This window comes from Triticum aestivum, chromosome 3B (genome assembly GCF_018294505.1).
Source record: "Triticum aestivum cultivar Chinese Spring chromosome 3B, IWGSC CS RefSeq v2.1, whole genome shotgun sequence".
Lineage (NCBI taxonomy): Eukaryota > Viridiplantae > Streptophyta > Magnoliopsida > Poales > Poaceae > Triticum > Triticum aestivum.
This window is the reverse complement of record NC_057801.1, coordinates 806,944,016-806,956,585: the sequence shown is the minus strand read 5'-3', so window position 1 is coordinate 806,956,585 and position 12,570 is coordinate 806,944,016. Positions and strand designations below refer to the sequence as shown.

At 46.7% G+C, this 12,570-nt stretch overlaps 1 protein-coding gene across 1 annotated transcript; it reads right to left on the bottom strand.

The window, feature by feature from the left end:
• Positions 1–2,379: 2,379 nt before the first annotated feature.
• On the bottom strand, positions 2,380–9,482 carry LOC123066743 (protein synthesis inhibitor II-like). Its single transcript, XM_044489774.1, has 3 exons — positions 9,364–9,482; positions 9,196–9,270; positions 2,380–3,425 (listed from the first exon to the last, which is right to left on the bottom strand). The coding sequence occupies exons 1-3, from the start codon at positions 9,441–9,443 to the stop codon at positions 2,624–2,626; spliced, it is 957 nt and encodes a 318-aa protein (XP_044345709.1). The 5' UTR covers positions 9,444–9,482; the 3' UTR covers positions 2,380–2,623.
• Positions 9,483–12,570: the final 3,088 nt, after the last annotated feature.

Genomic DNA, 12,570 nt, shown 5'->3' with positions numbered 1-12,570 from the left:
CTATTTTGGACCTGTTTTAGTATTTGCCAACTAATGGTACACATATTTTGGGTATCGAACTAATCATGCTCTTTTCTATAAATACATTTTACATGTTCTTCAACTATGTGTAAAGTTTTATTAACTAATGCGGTTATTTGTAGGCTACACAAAAAAGACATATACCTAGCCCAAATAGAAAAAAAGCATAAGTTTTATATATGTATTTGTGTTTTCTTGTGTACATCACATATGAACGCATTTGATGAAATTGTGTACGTGTACCCTACAAATATATGCTTATGTGTATACTTCTTTTCAGATTTTTTTGAGGTGTAGTAATAGTATGTTCACTGAAAAAATTAAAGGGCTCACTGGAGCTCAGCTTCCATATGCATTTTTCACCGCCTACGTATGCTTGGCACATTTTTTACTGTCATTTTTATTCACAGATTTATAGAGGAATAAAATTCATAATCAATCTAAAACTAAAAAGGGTACAGAAAATGGCAAGTGAATGTTTATGCTCGTACATATAAAATGTACATGGTGTATTCTTAAAATGATCGCCGAGTATTAAAAACATGTTTATCATTTTTTTGTGGCGTATTAAAACAAAGGTTATCACATATTTAAAAGGCTGCCTACTATGAAAATGTTGAATTATTCTTCACTTATTACAAAATATTCATTGCAAATTATAAAAAAAAGGAACTTAGAAAAGAAAGAAACAGAAAAAAAACCCGGTGGAAACCAAGTAGAAAAGGAAAATAAATGAAAAAAACCAATAGAAAATCCAAAAAGAAAAAAGAAAATTGGTGCTCATTGCTCATTGGCTGGTTCAAGAGCAACACAGGGGTTGCGCGTTTGCCCAGTATTTCACGCTATCAACACCAATAAGGTTTGGTCCTGTTTGGATACGCCTCGTCCTTTTTCTATTATTAGTAGTAGTAAAACTACCTATGTTCTTCTACAGAACAGTAAAATACTCCCTCCGTTCCAAAATAGATGACCCAACTTTGTACTAAAGTTAGTATAAAGTTGAGTCATCTATTGTGGAACGGAGGGAGTATATTATTAATGCACATTCCGACTTAAATTTTGTTGTGTTATTTTTAGGACATCTTTGTCTTGTCTTGCTATCTCTATCATCTCCGCCCATCACTTGACTTGGATCCAGTTCACGTCTATCCACCGTAGAATGTATTTTGTCATCACGTTCAGAATATCCCCATCCTGGTATCACTGTATGCACATGCTACTTCATGGCGCTTGCCTTCTCCGCACCCACTTTATTAACTTCGCTTCACAAACATAAATATTTTTTGGCACCATTGATATCACTTGGTGACGATTAGAAAATATTTATTACGCCGGTTTTATGGAAAAACATATAATCCAAGGAGAAGAGACTTACTCCCTTCGTCTGGTGAAGAATGTTTATCTAGAAATTTTAGGACTAATTATGAAGTGAAGTAAAAAATGCATTGGAAAGGTGCAAGTCACCATCTCTCTCCTCTTTAATTACCCAACCCCCAATTAGCTAAGTGCATGTAAAAATTAACAAGACCATGTGCAGAATGTTATTGGTCTTGATTACCATGTGATGAGAGAGAAGTATTTTTTTCTACTTTAAAGTGCATTGAAAAGATAGAAATACACTCTTTTGTGGACAAATTTTAAAGCCAAACATACACTGTTCACCTGAAGGAGGGAGTATATAAGAACAATAAGATTCATGCCGCTCCATTGGGCACTCCATAGATGTTCAGCGGCGATAAGAGGCTACACCACACCCATAGGTTTCACCTATATAGCTCTAACATTTGCACTTCAGTACCATTGACGGCTCCGACTCTAGCCTCCACCTCCACTGGTAGACATGCAAATAATGTAGACGTTTCATTTATCAAAATAGACTTAAAACCTAGGGGGAATATTTTTTTAAGCCAGCGGGATGCACCCAAGTGCATTATCTACCAATTAGGAACACACGTTTCTTTATGGACAGTCAAGCCGGGGGGAGCTGTTTTGGCAGGAGAAAGGGCAGGAAGAATATGGTGCTGATCGAGTGCACTTGTCTGGATTTCCGTGTCCTCGTAGGTTCCACGAGCAAACAATTAATCAAGGAGATGCAATTAATTCATGAAAACAAACATGCACCAAGCTACTCCCTCCGTTTAGGTGTGTAAGTCATCTTACGAAAACCAAATAATCCCAAAACACTTAGGCGCGGTGCATTAAATTATACATCGTTTCTTGTTTCTTGACATATCAACCAATAAGAGATGTGGTGTGTGCATGCTTTTAATGACTTGAGACTACCAAACACGACATGCAGTGGTTAGTTCATTACATGCAATGCTATTAATTATCAAATGAACATTAAATTCTCTCGTTTTCCCCTCCTCCTTGGTCACGGTGCACAACCTAAGATGACTTACTCACCTAGACGGAGAAGAAACAAACTGCGCATGCTTTGATTGAATAATCAAAGGGACGGCTGAAGGCCATCTTACAAGCAACAGCCCTGAAGGGGCAATATAGTAGGAATGGAAATAAAATGCTCCGACAGCTGCGAGATCCCACGGACGGGAGCACCTAGCATGCACAGACTACAACAGATGATGCAAACGATCACCCTTCACTTTTTGATTGCTTCGCAATTATACCAAGTCACCTGAAGGATGAAGTTCAGGTTCTTTGCGGCTGCCCATGGGCTCGTCATCCTCGGATTCCCGTACTTTGCAATCTCTTTTGCCAGGGGGATATCCTTCCAATTCCTTGTTCCGTCCCAGCGCTGGTCCCAGCTAAGCAGCGCGCAGGAAATTACTTTCCACTTGACGACGAGTTCAAGCTCACGTGTTGGAACATGAGTTTCAAGCTTCGTGTCCCATGCTTTACTCACGAAATCACTGATAGTGGTAAACCGTTGGGCCTCACAGATCATGAGGATAAACGTGGCCAAGGCCGTCTGGAGGTCCGCATCGGAGGTAGAACCGTCCGGCTTGTACCTTGCTAGGATAGACGTTGCTTTCAGGGCTGAGTGCCTTCTGACATCCACCCTATCTAGGTGTCTGTGGCCTCTACCGCCGGTGAGAGATTTGTAATCGTCGTTGAAGTTAAGCGAGATGTTCCTGCGGTACAGATTCCTATTCTTGAACACATACCAGGAACCTTCATTGGTCCTGAAGCCGACGAGGTACAAGTTGTCTGCCCTGATGGCAAGGGTGGACGTCTCTCCCTGACCCCCCTTGAGGACCACGTGGATCCAGGTGTCCGGCTCCCAGTTAATTTTCTGCACACCGAGCACCGGAGTCCAGCGGATGGTCCACTTGTTCCCCCTCGTGTCGACCAGCCTCTGGTGCAGCTCGTTCATGAAGGCCGTGTAACCTTTGGCTGAAGCAGCCACGTTCAGTTCGAGCCACTCTTCCTTTGCCTCGGTCCTGAGAAACAGATGATAATACCGTCTTGTTGTTACATTCTTATAGAAATCTATGAACGGTGGGGACCAAAATCATAGATAGAGTAGTACACACTTTCTTCTTTCTGTACATGGTGACTGTGATCTTTGCTCACTATACTTCTTATATATCATACACAACTTTTAGTGAGTGCCCATGGGGTGGCTCGGCTTTTAGTGAGTGTTCTGGATATTGAGTTCGTGCCTGATAAGGTCAACTGGACCTATAGGGGAGAGGTGTTCCCACTAGAGATCGAGTTTGAGGACACTGATTTATTTGTTGATGCGGTTAATGGAAACAATGTTCACATGCACGACAGTGATGGCAATGCGGGGGCCAAGGGGGCACCGTCAGATGAGCCCACGCCAGAGGGGTCTAACGGTTCTCACCCAGCTACTCAGTCGCCTGGGGATGGGACCGGGGTTGAGCCCGCAGTTTCACCAGCGGTGCCCGTGACTACTCTGCGTTTTGGGTCTTTTGAGCCAGCCTCGGCACCTCCCAGACTATGGAGTGACCGGGTAGATTCTGTTGATTATCTTGAGCACACGCTCCCTCCGTTGGAGTTCGAGGGGGGTGCTCGATTGTTTGCTGGACGACCGGCAAGGACTTTGGTCGGCGCTACGGAGAGGAGGCCGGAGGGTACTTCTCTTGTCCTGGCGCCTCACGTGGACGCGACTCCGTTGTCGGCGACTGCGGGCGAGATGGGTCGTGGGGGAGGGGGTTCGGGGCAGGTGGCCTCGTCTTCTCCCATCCCCATCCCGATCCTGGTGGCGTCGGTGTCGCCGGCCCCGAGGGGGTCGGCCGGTGCTCGGCTCCTGCTACTCCGATGGTGGCGGTATCCACCACGGCAGCAGCTACGTTGAGGGGTGATGGGGCAGGAGGCCCTGTCTCCTCCCTCTTCCCCGATGGTCAGGAGGACCGCCTCTCCCTCGCCCATGGCTCATCCGTCTGAGCCGACGGCTGGGGTAGGAGGAGGGTGCGGGCAGGCGGCCCCCGTCATCCCCTCTTCGCTCCACCCTTGGTCGGGGTCCCTGGTGTGGGGCACCCGTCCGAGGGGATCGGGAGCCCACAGACGCCTTCTCTGGTAACCTCGGCAGACCCTTTGAGGGATTCAATGCCAGGTTTTACTAGGGAGGAGGTTGTCGCGTTTGGCGGGATCCCGGACCCTATCTCCGAGGGGAGACGGATGAGTGCTCGCATCCTCGACATCTCTGAGGTGGATGATATGCAGCAGCGGTGCGCTATGAGGGCGGCCAAGCTTCAGGAGGCTGCTTTATCTTCTGGCATGTCCGTCAACTTATCTAATTCCTTATTGCATTTTTCTAATGAGGACATTATAAATAATGCAAACCAATTAGGAGTTTCACTAGGTGCTACGGATAGTGAGATTACTAATTCGGTGAATGATCTATTAGATTTGGAGGCGGAACGTGCCTTAGAGACTATTCGTAATCTTGCAGCAGTTAAACCAATGAATGATGATGAGATTGATGCGTTAGGGGTTAGAGTGCTCGATAATTTTGTGCGGATCTAGCACCCCCCCAATCATGACTCTAAGGAATATGATGTACCCCTAGAGAATGATGCTAGTAATATTTGTGAAGCCGGTTATGAGGACCGGGCGATAGAGCTTAGTAAACCTAAGCATAAGTGGAAACGGAAGATCTATCCCGATTCCGCAGTTCGTAGGAGTGCTAGGATTCGAACCACTAAAAAAATTCCATGATGAATTATGAGAGGAATTTTTTGGAATAGCAGAGGTCTGAAGGACTTGGCTAAAAGAAGATTCCTAGCTGAGGCAGCTTTAGAGCAGAGGTTAGATTTTGTTGCTCTATCGGAGACGGGTAGAGATAACTTTGCGCCCCAGTTTCTCTCTTCTCTTGTGGGTGGTATTGATTTCGATTGGCATTGCCTCCCTCCGCGAGGAAGATCGGGTGGTATCTTACTAGGTGTGAGATGCGATTCGCTTGAAGTCTGAAGTGTAATGATGGGCGACTTCACGGTGAAGTTTCGAGTCATGTCTAGGATAGATGGTTTTAACTGGGCTTTGGTGGCGGTTTATGGTGCCGCACAGCCCGAGCTTAAAGCGAAGTTTCTGGCGGACCTTATTCGAATCTGTGGGTCAGAATAGCTTCCAATTTTAGTTGGAGGTGATTTCAATATCATCAGGAGGAGAGAGGAGAAGAACAATGATAACTTTGAAGGCAGATGGTCGTTTATGTTCAACACCATTATTGAAAGCTTGGATCTGAGAGAGATAGAGCTTTCTGGTAGAAAGTTCACCTGGGCTAATGCTCTGCCAAACCCAACCTATGAAAAACTTGATCGAGTTCTTGCGAGCGTGGAGTGGGAACAAAAGTTCCCTCTGATTACGGTGCAAGCTCTTTCGAGGGGATTATCTGATCACACCCCATTGTTCGTGGACTCAGGGGAGCCGAACCACGTGGGTAACAAGAACACCTTCTCCTTCGAGATGTCATGGTTTGAACGTGAGGGGTTCTTGGACATAATTGCCAGGGAATGGGATAGAGGTGTAGGAGGCAAGACTGCGATAGAGCGTTGGCAGAATAAGATTAGGCATTTGAGAAGTTTCTTAAGGGGTTGGGCTAAGCACCTCAGTGGTGTGTATAAGATTGAAAAGGATAGACTCCTTACTCTTATACAGGCCCTGTACATACAGGCCGAATCCACTATTTTATCGCCAGCTGAGCTTCAGGTTAAAAATGAGGCGGAGAAGAGGTTGAAAGAACTGCTCCGCGAAGAAGAATTGAAGTGGGCTTTGCGTGCTAAAGTCCGCAAAGTGGTCCAAGGGGACGCGAATACTCAGTTCTTCCATTTGATAGCTAATGGCAAGCACAGAAAGAAGCGTATCTTTCAGCTTGAGCAAGACAAGGGCACTATTTTAGGTCAGAATAACCTAAAAACATATATTACCGACTATTATAAGCAGTTATTTGGACCTCCGGAGGATAATTGTGTGTCCCTCGATGAGTCCAGGACTGAGGATGTACCTCAGCTATCGGCTGCCGATAATGATATTCTGGTTGCCCCGTTCTCGGAGAAGGAGGTGTTTGCTGCTATTGCACAGATGAAAAACAATAAGGCTCTCGGACCAAATGGATTCCCGGCAGAGTTCTATAAAAAGTGCTGGCACATTATTAAGGGGGATTTACTACCTATGTTCCATGATCTGTTCTCTGGACAGCTTCAATTATTTCACTTGAATTTTGGGACTATCACACTGCTTCCCAAGAAGACGGATGCGGTCAGAATTGAGCAATTCAGGCCGATCTGTTTCCTCAATGTTAGTTTCAAAAAATTTCACCTAGGTCGGGACTAACAGACTCACACAGATTGCGCATTTTGTGGTGCAACAGTCCCAAACTGCTTTCATGCCGGACAGAAATATCCTTGTAGGGGTGGTCGTCCTGCATGAAACACTCCATGAAATCCATTCCAAAAAATTAGATGGAGTAATTTTTAAGGTGGATTTCGAGAAAGCGTATGATAAGGTCAAATGGCCATTCCTCCAACAGTCATTGCGTATGAAAGGTTTTGATGAAGCCTGGCATCGACAGGTTGAATCATTTACGCAAAAAGGTAGTGTGGGAATTAAAGTTAATGATGACATAGGTCATTACTTCCAGAGACATAAAGGCCTAAGACAAGGAGATCCGATGTCCCCTATCTTGTTTAACATTGTGATGGATATGTTAGCAATTTTGATAGGAAGGGCTAAGGAAAATGGTCAAGTGGGTGGATTGGTACCTCATCTTATTGATGGAGGTGTATCCATCCTTCAGTACGCTGATGATACAATCATCTTTATGGAGCATGACTTGGCCAAGGCGAGAAATATGAAGCTTGTGTTATGCCTATTTGAACAATTGACCGGGTTAAAGATTAACTTTCATAAGAGCGAGCTGTTCTGTTTTGGTAGGGCCAAAGATGAACAGGATGCTTATAGGCAATTGTTTGGGTGTGAGTTGGGAGAGTTACCCTTCTCTTACTTGGGGATTCCAATCCATCATCGTAGGCTGACAAACAGAGAATGGAAGTGCATCAAGGACCGATTTGAGAAGAAAATGAGTTGCTGGAAGGGTAAGCTCATGTCATACGGAGGCCGATTAATCCTGATTAATTCTATGCTCACGAGTATGCCAATGTTTCTCCTATCGTTCTTTGAGGTCCCAGTTGGTGTTAGGAAGAGACTGGACTTCTATCGATCGCGTTTCTTTTGGCAGGGTGATGAGCTTAAAAGAAAATATCGGCTTGCTAAATGGGATATTATCTGTAGACCGAAAGACCAAGGGGGTCTAGGTATTGAGAATCTAGAAGTTAAGAATAAATGCCTTCTTAGCAAGTGGCTGTGAAAGCTCTCATCGGAGAATGATGCTATGTGGGATCAAATCCTTCGCAACAAGTACCTCCAGACAAAAACTTTGTCCTAGGTTACAGTCATGCCGACCGATTCGCCCTTCTGGAAAGGCCTGATGAAAGTCAAGCAGGCCTTGCTTAATAGGACGAAGTTTGTTATTGGAAATGGCACGAGTACACGTTTCTGGGAGGACACTTGGCTCGGCGAGACACCCTTGGCCATCCAATACCCGTCTTTGTACCGCATTGTTCAACGACGTGAGGTGTTCATCGCATCGGTCTTTCAATCTACCCCCCTTAATATTCAGTTCCGACGAACGCTAGCGGGCAATCGTTGGGAAGAATGGCTCCGTCTAGTTAGGAGACTGATGGAAGTCCAGCTTTCACAACAACCCGATGAATCACGCTGGAAATTGACTAAGTCTGGAGTATTCACGGTTAAATCAATGTATATTGATGTTATTAATTCGAACTCCATTCCTACGTCCAAGCATGTTTGGGATGTCAAAGTTCCTTTGAAAATAAAAGTGTTTATGTGGTTTGTCCACAAACAAGTTATTTTAACTAAGGACAACTTGATAAAGCGTAATTGGACAGGACCTACTAGGTGTAGTTTCTGCGATCGGGATGAGACTATCAAACACCTCTTTTTTGATTGCCCGTTGGCCAAGGTACTTTGGCAAACGGTACACATTGCTTTTAATATCAATCCACCGAATTCTGTTAATGCGTTATTTGGGACATGGCTTAATGGTTTTGAGCCTGACTTAGCAAGACATATTCGGGTTGGAGTTTGTGCTTTGCTGTGAACTATCTGGACTTGCAGAAATGATTTGGTTTTTAACAGAATATCATGTATACATTTTTTGCAGGTCATATTCCGAACTACGGCACTGATCCGTTCGTGGTCGCTACTCACCCAGACGGAGGCCAGGGAGCATTTGGTTACTGGGTCTTTCCGCTGGGAGATGGTAGCTCGGGATATCTTCAACCGGTTTGGATGACGGTCATGTAATAGGATAGGTATTTAGTATCCCTATCTAGTTTTAGCCGGCCGGTTGTGGCGTCTTTTCTTGGCTAGTTGGTGTTTCTAGCCCTTTTTAGCTCTGTGTGAGGTTTCTGTGCTTTTTTTATTACTTTTGGAGACCTTTGAAACCATGTTGGCACTACTTTATTTGGTTAATAAGATGGCCGTATGCATCTTTCTGATGCAGAGACCGAGGAATCCCCCTTTTCCAAAAAAAAATATCATACACAGCTCGCAAGCAGAGATTCAGCTGACTACTTTATGAATTTTGAACATGGAACCCGAACATCAAGAGGTACTTCTGCTCAATGAGATAATAGACAAGTAGTACTACTACAGCTAACTTACACGTTAAAGACCAACGGCGGCGCTGTCAGGTCCGATTCCGGCGTCTCCGGTGTCTTGTTTGGCTTCCATCCAGCCCTGAAATTGAGAAGACCGGTCGAGGGGAGCAGTTAGCTAGCGTATCTCGAAATGAAGAAACAGAAAGAAACGAATAAACGGCAGCACTCTTACACATTGCCGTCCTTAGCATTGACGACGAACGGAAGGAACAGCAGTAGTGCAGCAACCACGGCCACCTTCTTCATCAGCATCGTGCAAGCTACTAGATCGATGCGCCACTTGGATTGAGTGGTTTGCTTGGTTGCATCATGCATAGGGAGGCTAAGGGGTATTTATACCCATGAGGCCATGACCCCAGTCCAGCTAGCCTCCACACACACACACACACACACACACACACGACCAAAGCATGGTGGGGGCGGCGTGCTATTGAAGTGCACGTATGTACTGCATGTCCGCATGGTGCCGACCGGCACGCGTCTGTGCAACGCCGCCCAATTCCAAAGGCATGTGCATGCTTGCTTGCTCCAAGGTCCGACGTACGTACGTACGTGCTTGCGTGATCGATCATGCAGCAGCTGAAGATGATGTAAGCCGTCCTCCATTGGTCGGTGCCGCGTGATTCGCGATCGACTGGCAACGGCAAACGAAGCTAGCAGTACTTTGTCATCCGAATTCCAACTCCATCGGTTCAGCATTCACACAGAAGGGGGTTTCCAGCAGGACACGCCAGGTTTTCCAGAGTAGCATGCAGTGGAGAGCTACAATGACCAGTCTCATCACAATCAGAGTGTGCACTACGGTTTGCAATACTGGTCCATCTGAAGGCCGATCAATCGATACACTCATGGTATGATGGACACCTTTTTTTCTTATATAGTTAGAGCATCTACAACCACACATGGTAAATTCGGCCCCTCAAACGCCCGCGGACGCGCTATGGTAAATTCGGCCCCTCAAACGCCCGCGGACGTGCCCGAGCGCATTCGCGGGCAGTGACTGGGCACACCTCAAATTTCACTTCCTGCATCTGTACATCTCATACTCGATTTTTATATCCATACAAAGACACGCAAAAGGAAATAGAACCGACATACTACGTCGATCCTAGCTACTCCTCGTCGGAAATCAGGATGATCTCTGTGCCCGGCTTCGGCAGCATGGGCGGCAGCTGTAGCTTCGGCTCCTCCAGCTGCTCCGCTCCGGCCTCCTCCGCCTCTATCTCTGCGTCGAGCTCGGCAAAGAGCGCGTCGGATTCCGCCTGCTCCCGCCAGAGGAACCCCCGGTTGGCCTCCACATAGGCCTCATCCTTCATGGACTCCAGGATGGCCTGCTGCTCGGCCATCCCGTCCGACTGGGCGATGGCGAACTCCGCCTCCGCGTGCTCCATGTTGAAGGCCGGCACCTGCTGGTCCGGCTCCTCTGCCTCCTCCACCTCCGTCGGAGCCATGTCCTCCTCCTCCTCTTCCTCCGGCTGCTCCTCCTCCTCCTCCGGCTCTGGCGAGTCCGGAGACAGCCCTGCAGTGATGCAAGCGGCGTGCGCGGCTTTCCTTGCCCGGATATGCTGCTGGATCTCATAGCGGCGCTCCGGCGTCAGCAAGGCATAGTAAGTGATCTTCCTCCAGACCATGGCGTAGTGCCGGAGCTTGGGTAGAGTGCCAGAGCGGGAGAGGAAGGAGGTGGATGGGCTCGGACTGGCGGCGGAGAGTGGATAGTGGCGACGGCGGCGGACAAGGCCGGAGAAAAATGTGGAGGGACGGTAGAGTTTCAGTGCCTTCGGTCCATTTAAATAGTCGGGCAATGCACTACGCGGCGCGCCAGAGCTGCGCCACGCGGCGACGCCGGTTCGACAGAGGAGACGAGCTTCGGACCGCAGGGTTTGAGGGCGTTTCCAGCCAGGACCCCTTCGTCAGTCCGACGTGGCGGACGTGCCCGGGCGCCCCCATATCTTCCCCATATTTGGGTTGGATACGGGGGGTCCCAGTCAGCCCGGGCGTTTGAGACCCGTTTGAGACGTCCGTTTGGGTCAAAAAAATCGTGACCGGACAGTAACCGGGCGGCCCGCCCGGGCGTATGAAACGGATTTGAGAGGTTCGGTTGTAGTTGCTCTTATACATTGCTAGTACATACTCCCTCTGTTTCTAAATATAATTACTTTTAGAGATTTCAATACAAACTATATACATATGTATATATATGTATTGTAGAGTGTAGATTCACTTATTTTTCTCCGTATGTAGTATATATTGAAATCTCTAAAAAGACTTATATTTAGGAATGAAAGGGAGTTGATTGATGTTTAGAAATAGGATTAGTTGATTTAGTATCCTTTGTATAAACTGGATCTGATAAAACTCTCTTGGTTTCCTAGAGCAGTTGTAGCCGGTCACGTAACGGTTATAGAGGAGTAAAATTTTGGTTTTACTCCTCTAACCTGCACCTAGATAATCCCCTAAACGGAACAGTAGAGTAAATTTTTTACTCCGCCTCCTATCCGGCGCCTAGATCTACTCGGCCGCCCACCTCTGGAGCAAAAAATCTTCCCCACCCCGCAGCCTCACCCACCCTACTCCCGCTGCATTTACGCCAGCGCCACCCTTCCCGCCTCCGCTGACCACCACTCGCAACCGCCGACGCTTCCTAGGCCCCGCCGCGGTCCTCGCCCACCCGGATTTGAGCCTCCCTCGCCGTCGCCGGTGCAGAAATCGGCAGATCTATGGTTGTCACCGCCGCCATCGGATTTGGCGCATCCGTCCGCCACCGACAACTCCTTTGTTATGGATTGGCCGGGTACCGAACGCACACTACTAGGGAAAACCCTAGTAGTAGTGCGGGTTTAATGTCCACTAGTGGCGCGAGACACCGCGCTATTAGTAAGGCGCTATAACTATTACTTAGCAGTAGCGCGTGAGACACGCGCTACTGCTAAGACATATAGCCGCAACGTGTGTACACTCCTGCGCTACTGCTAATCTAGCTAGTAGCAGCGTGTTTACTATCCATCACTACTAGTATTCTTTTTTTCATTTTTTTTCATTTTTAGTGTATTTATACGTCGTTATACAAATTTCGGTACAATACCAATTATGAGGTTTATATCATTATGTCCATAACAGTGTGTCAAATGAAGGTGGATTAGATTCGAGTGGAGGCAACATGTGGTGCATGTCAAAAGTATACTACTAATCCAAACTTGATCTAGTTTGGACTAGTAGTACAAATTCGATGTGCACCACATGTTGCCTCCGCTTGAATCTAATCCGCTAGCACAAGCTATTTAATCATCATCATAGTCATTACCACCGACAGTAGCTATTTAATCATCATAGTCATAGTGTAGCACATCATCATCTTCAAACTCATTCTAGCTAGCTAATC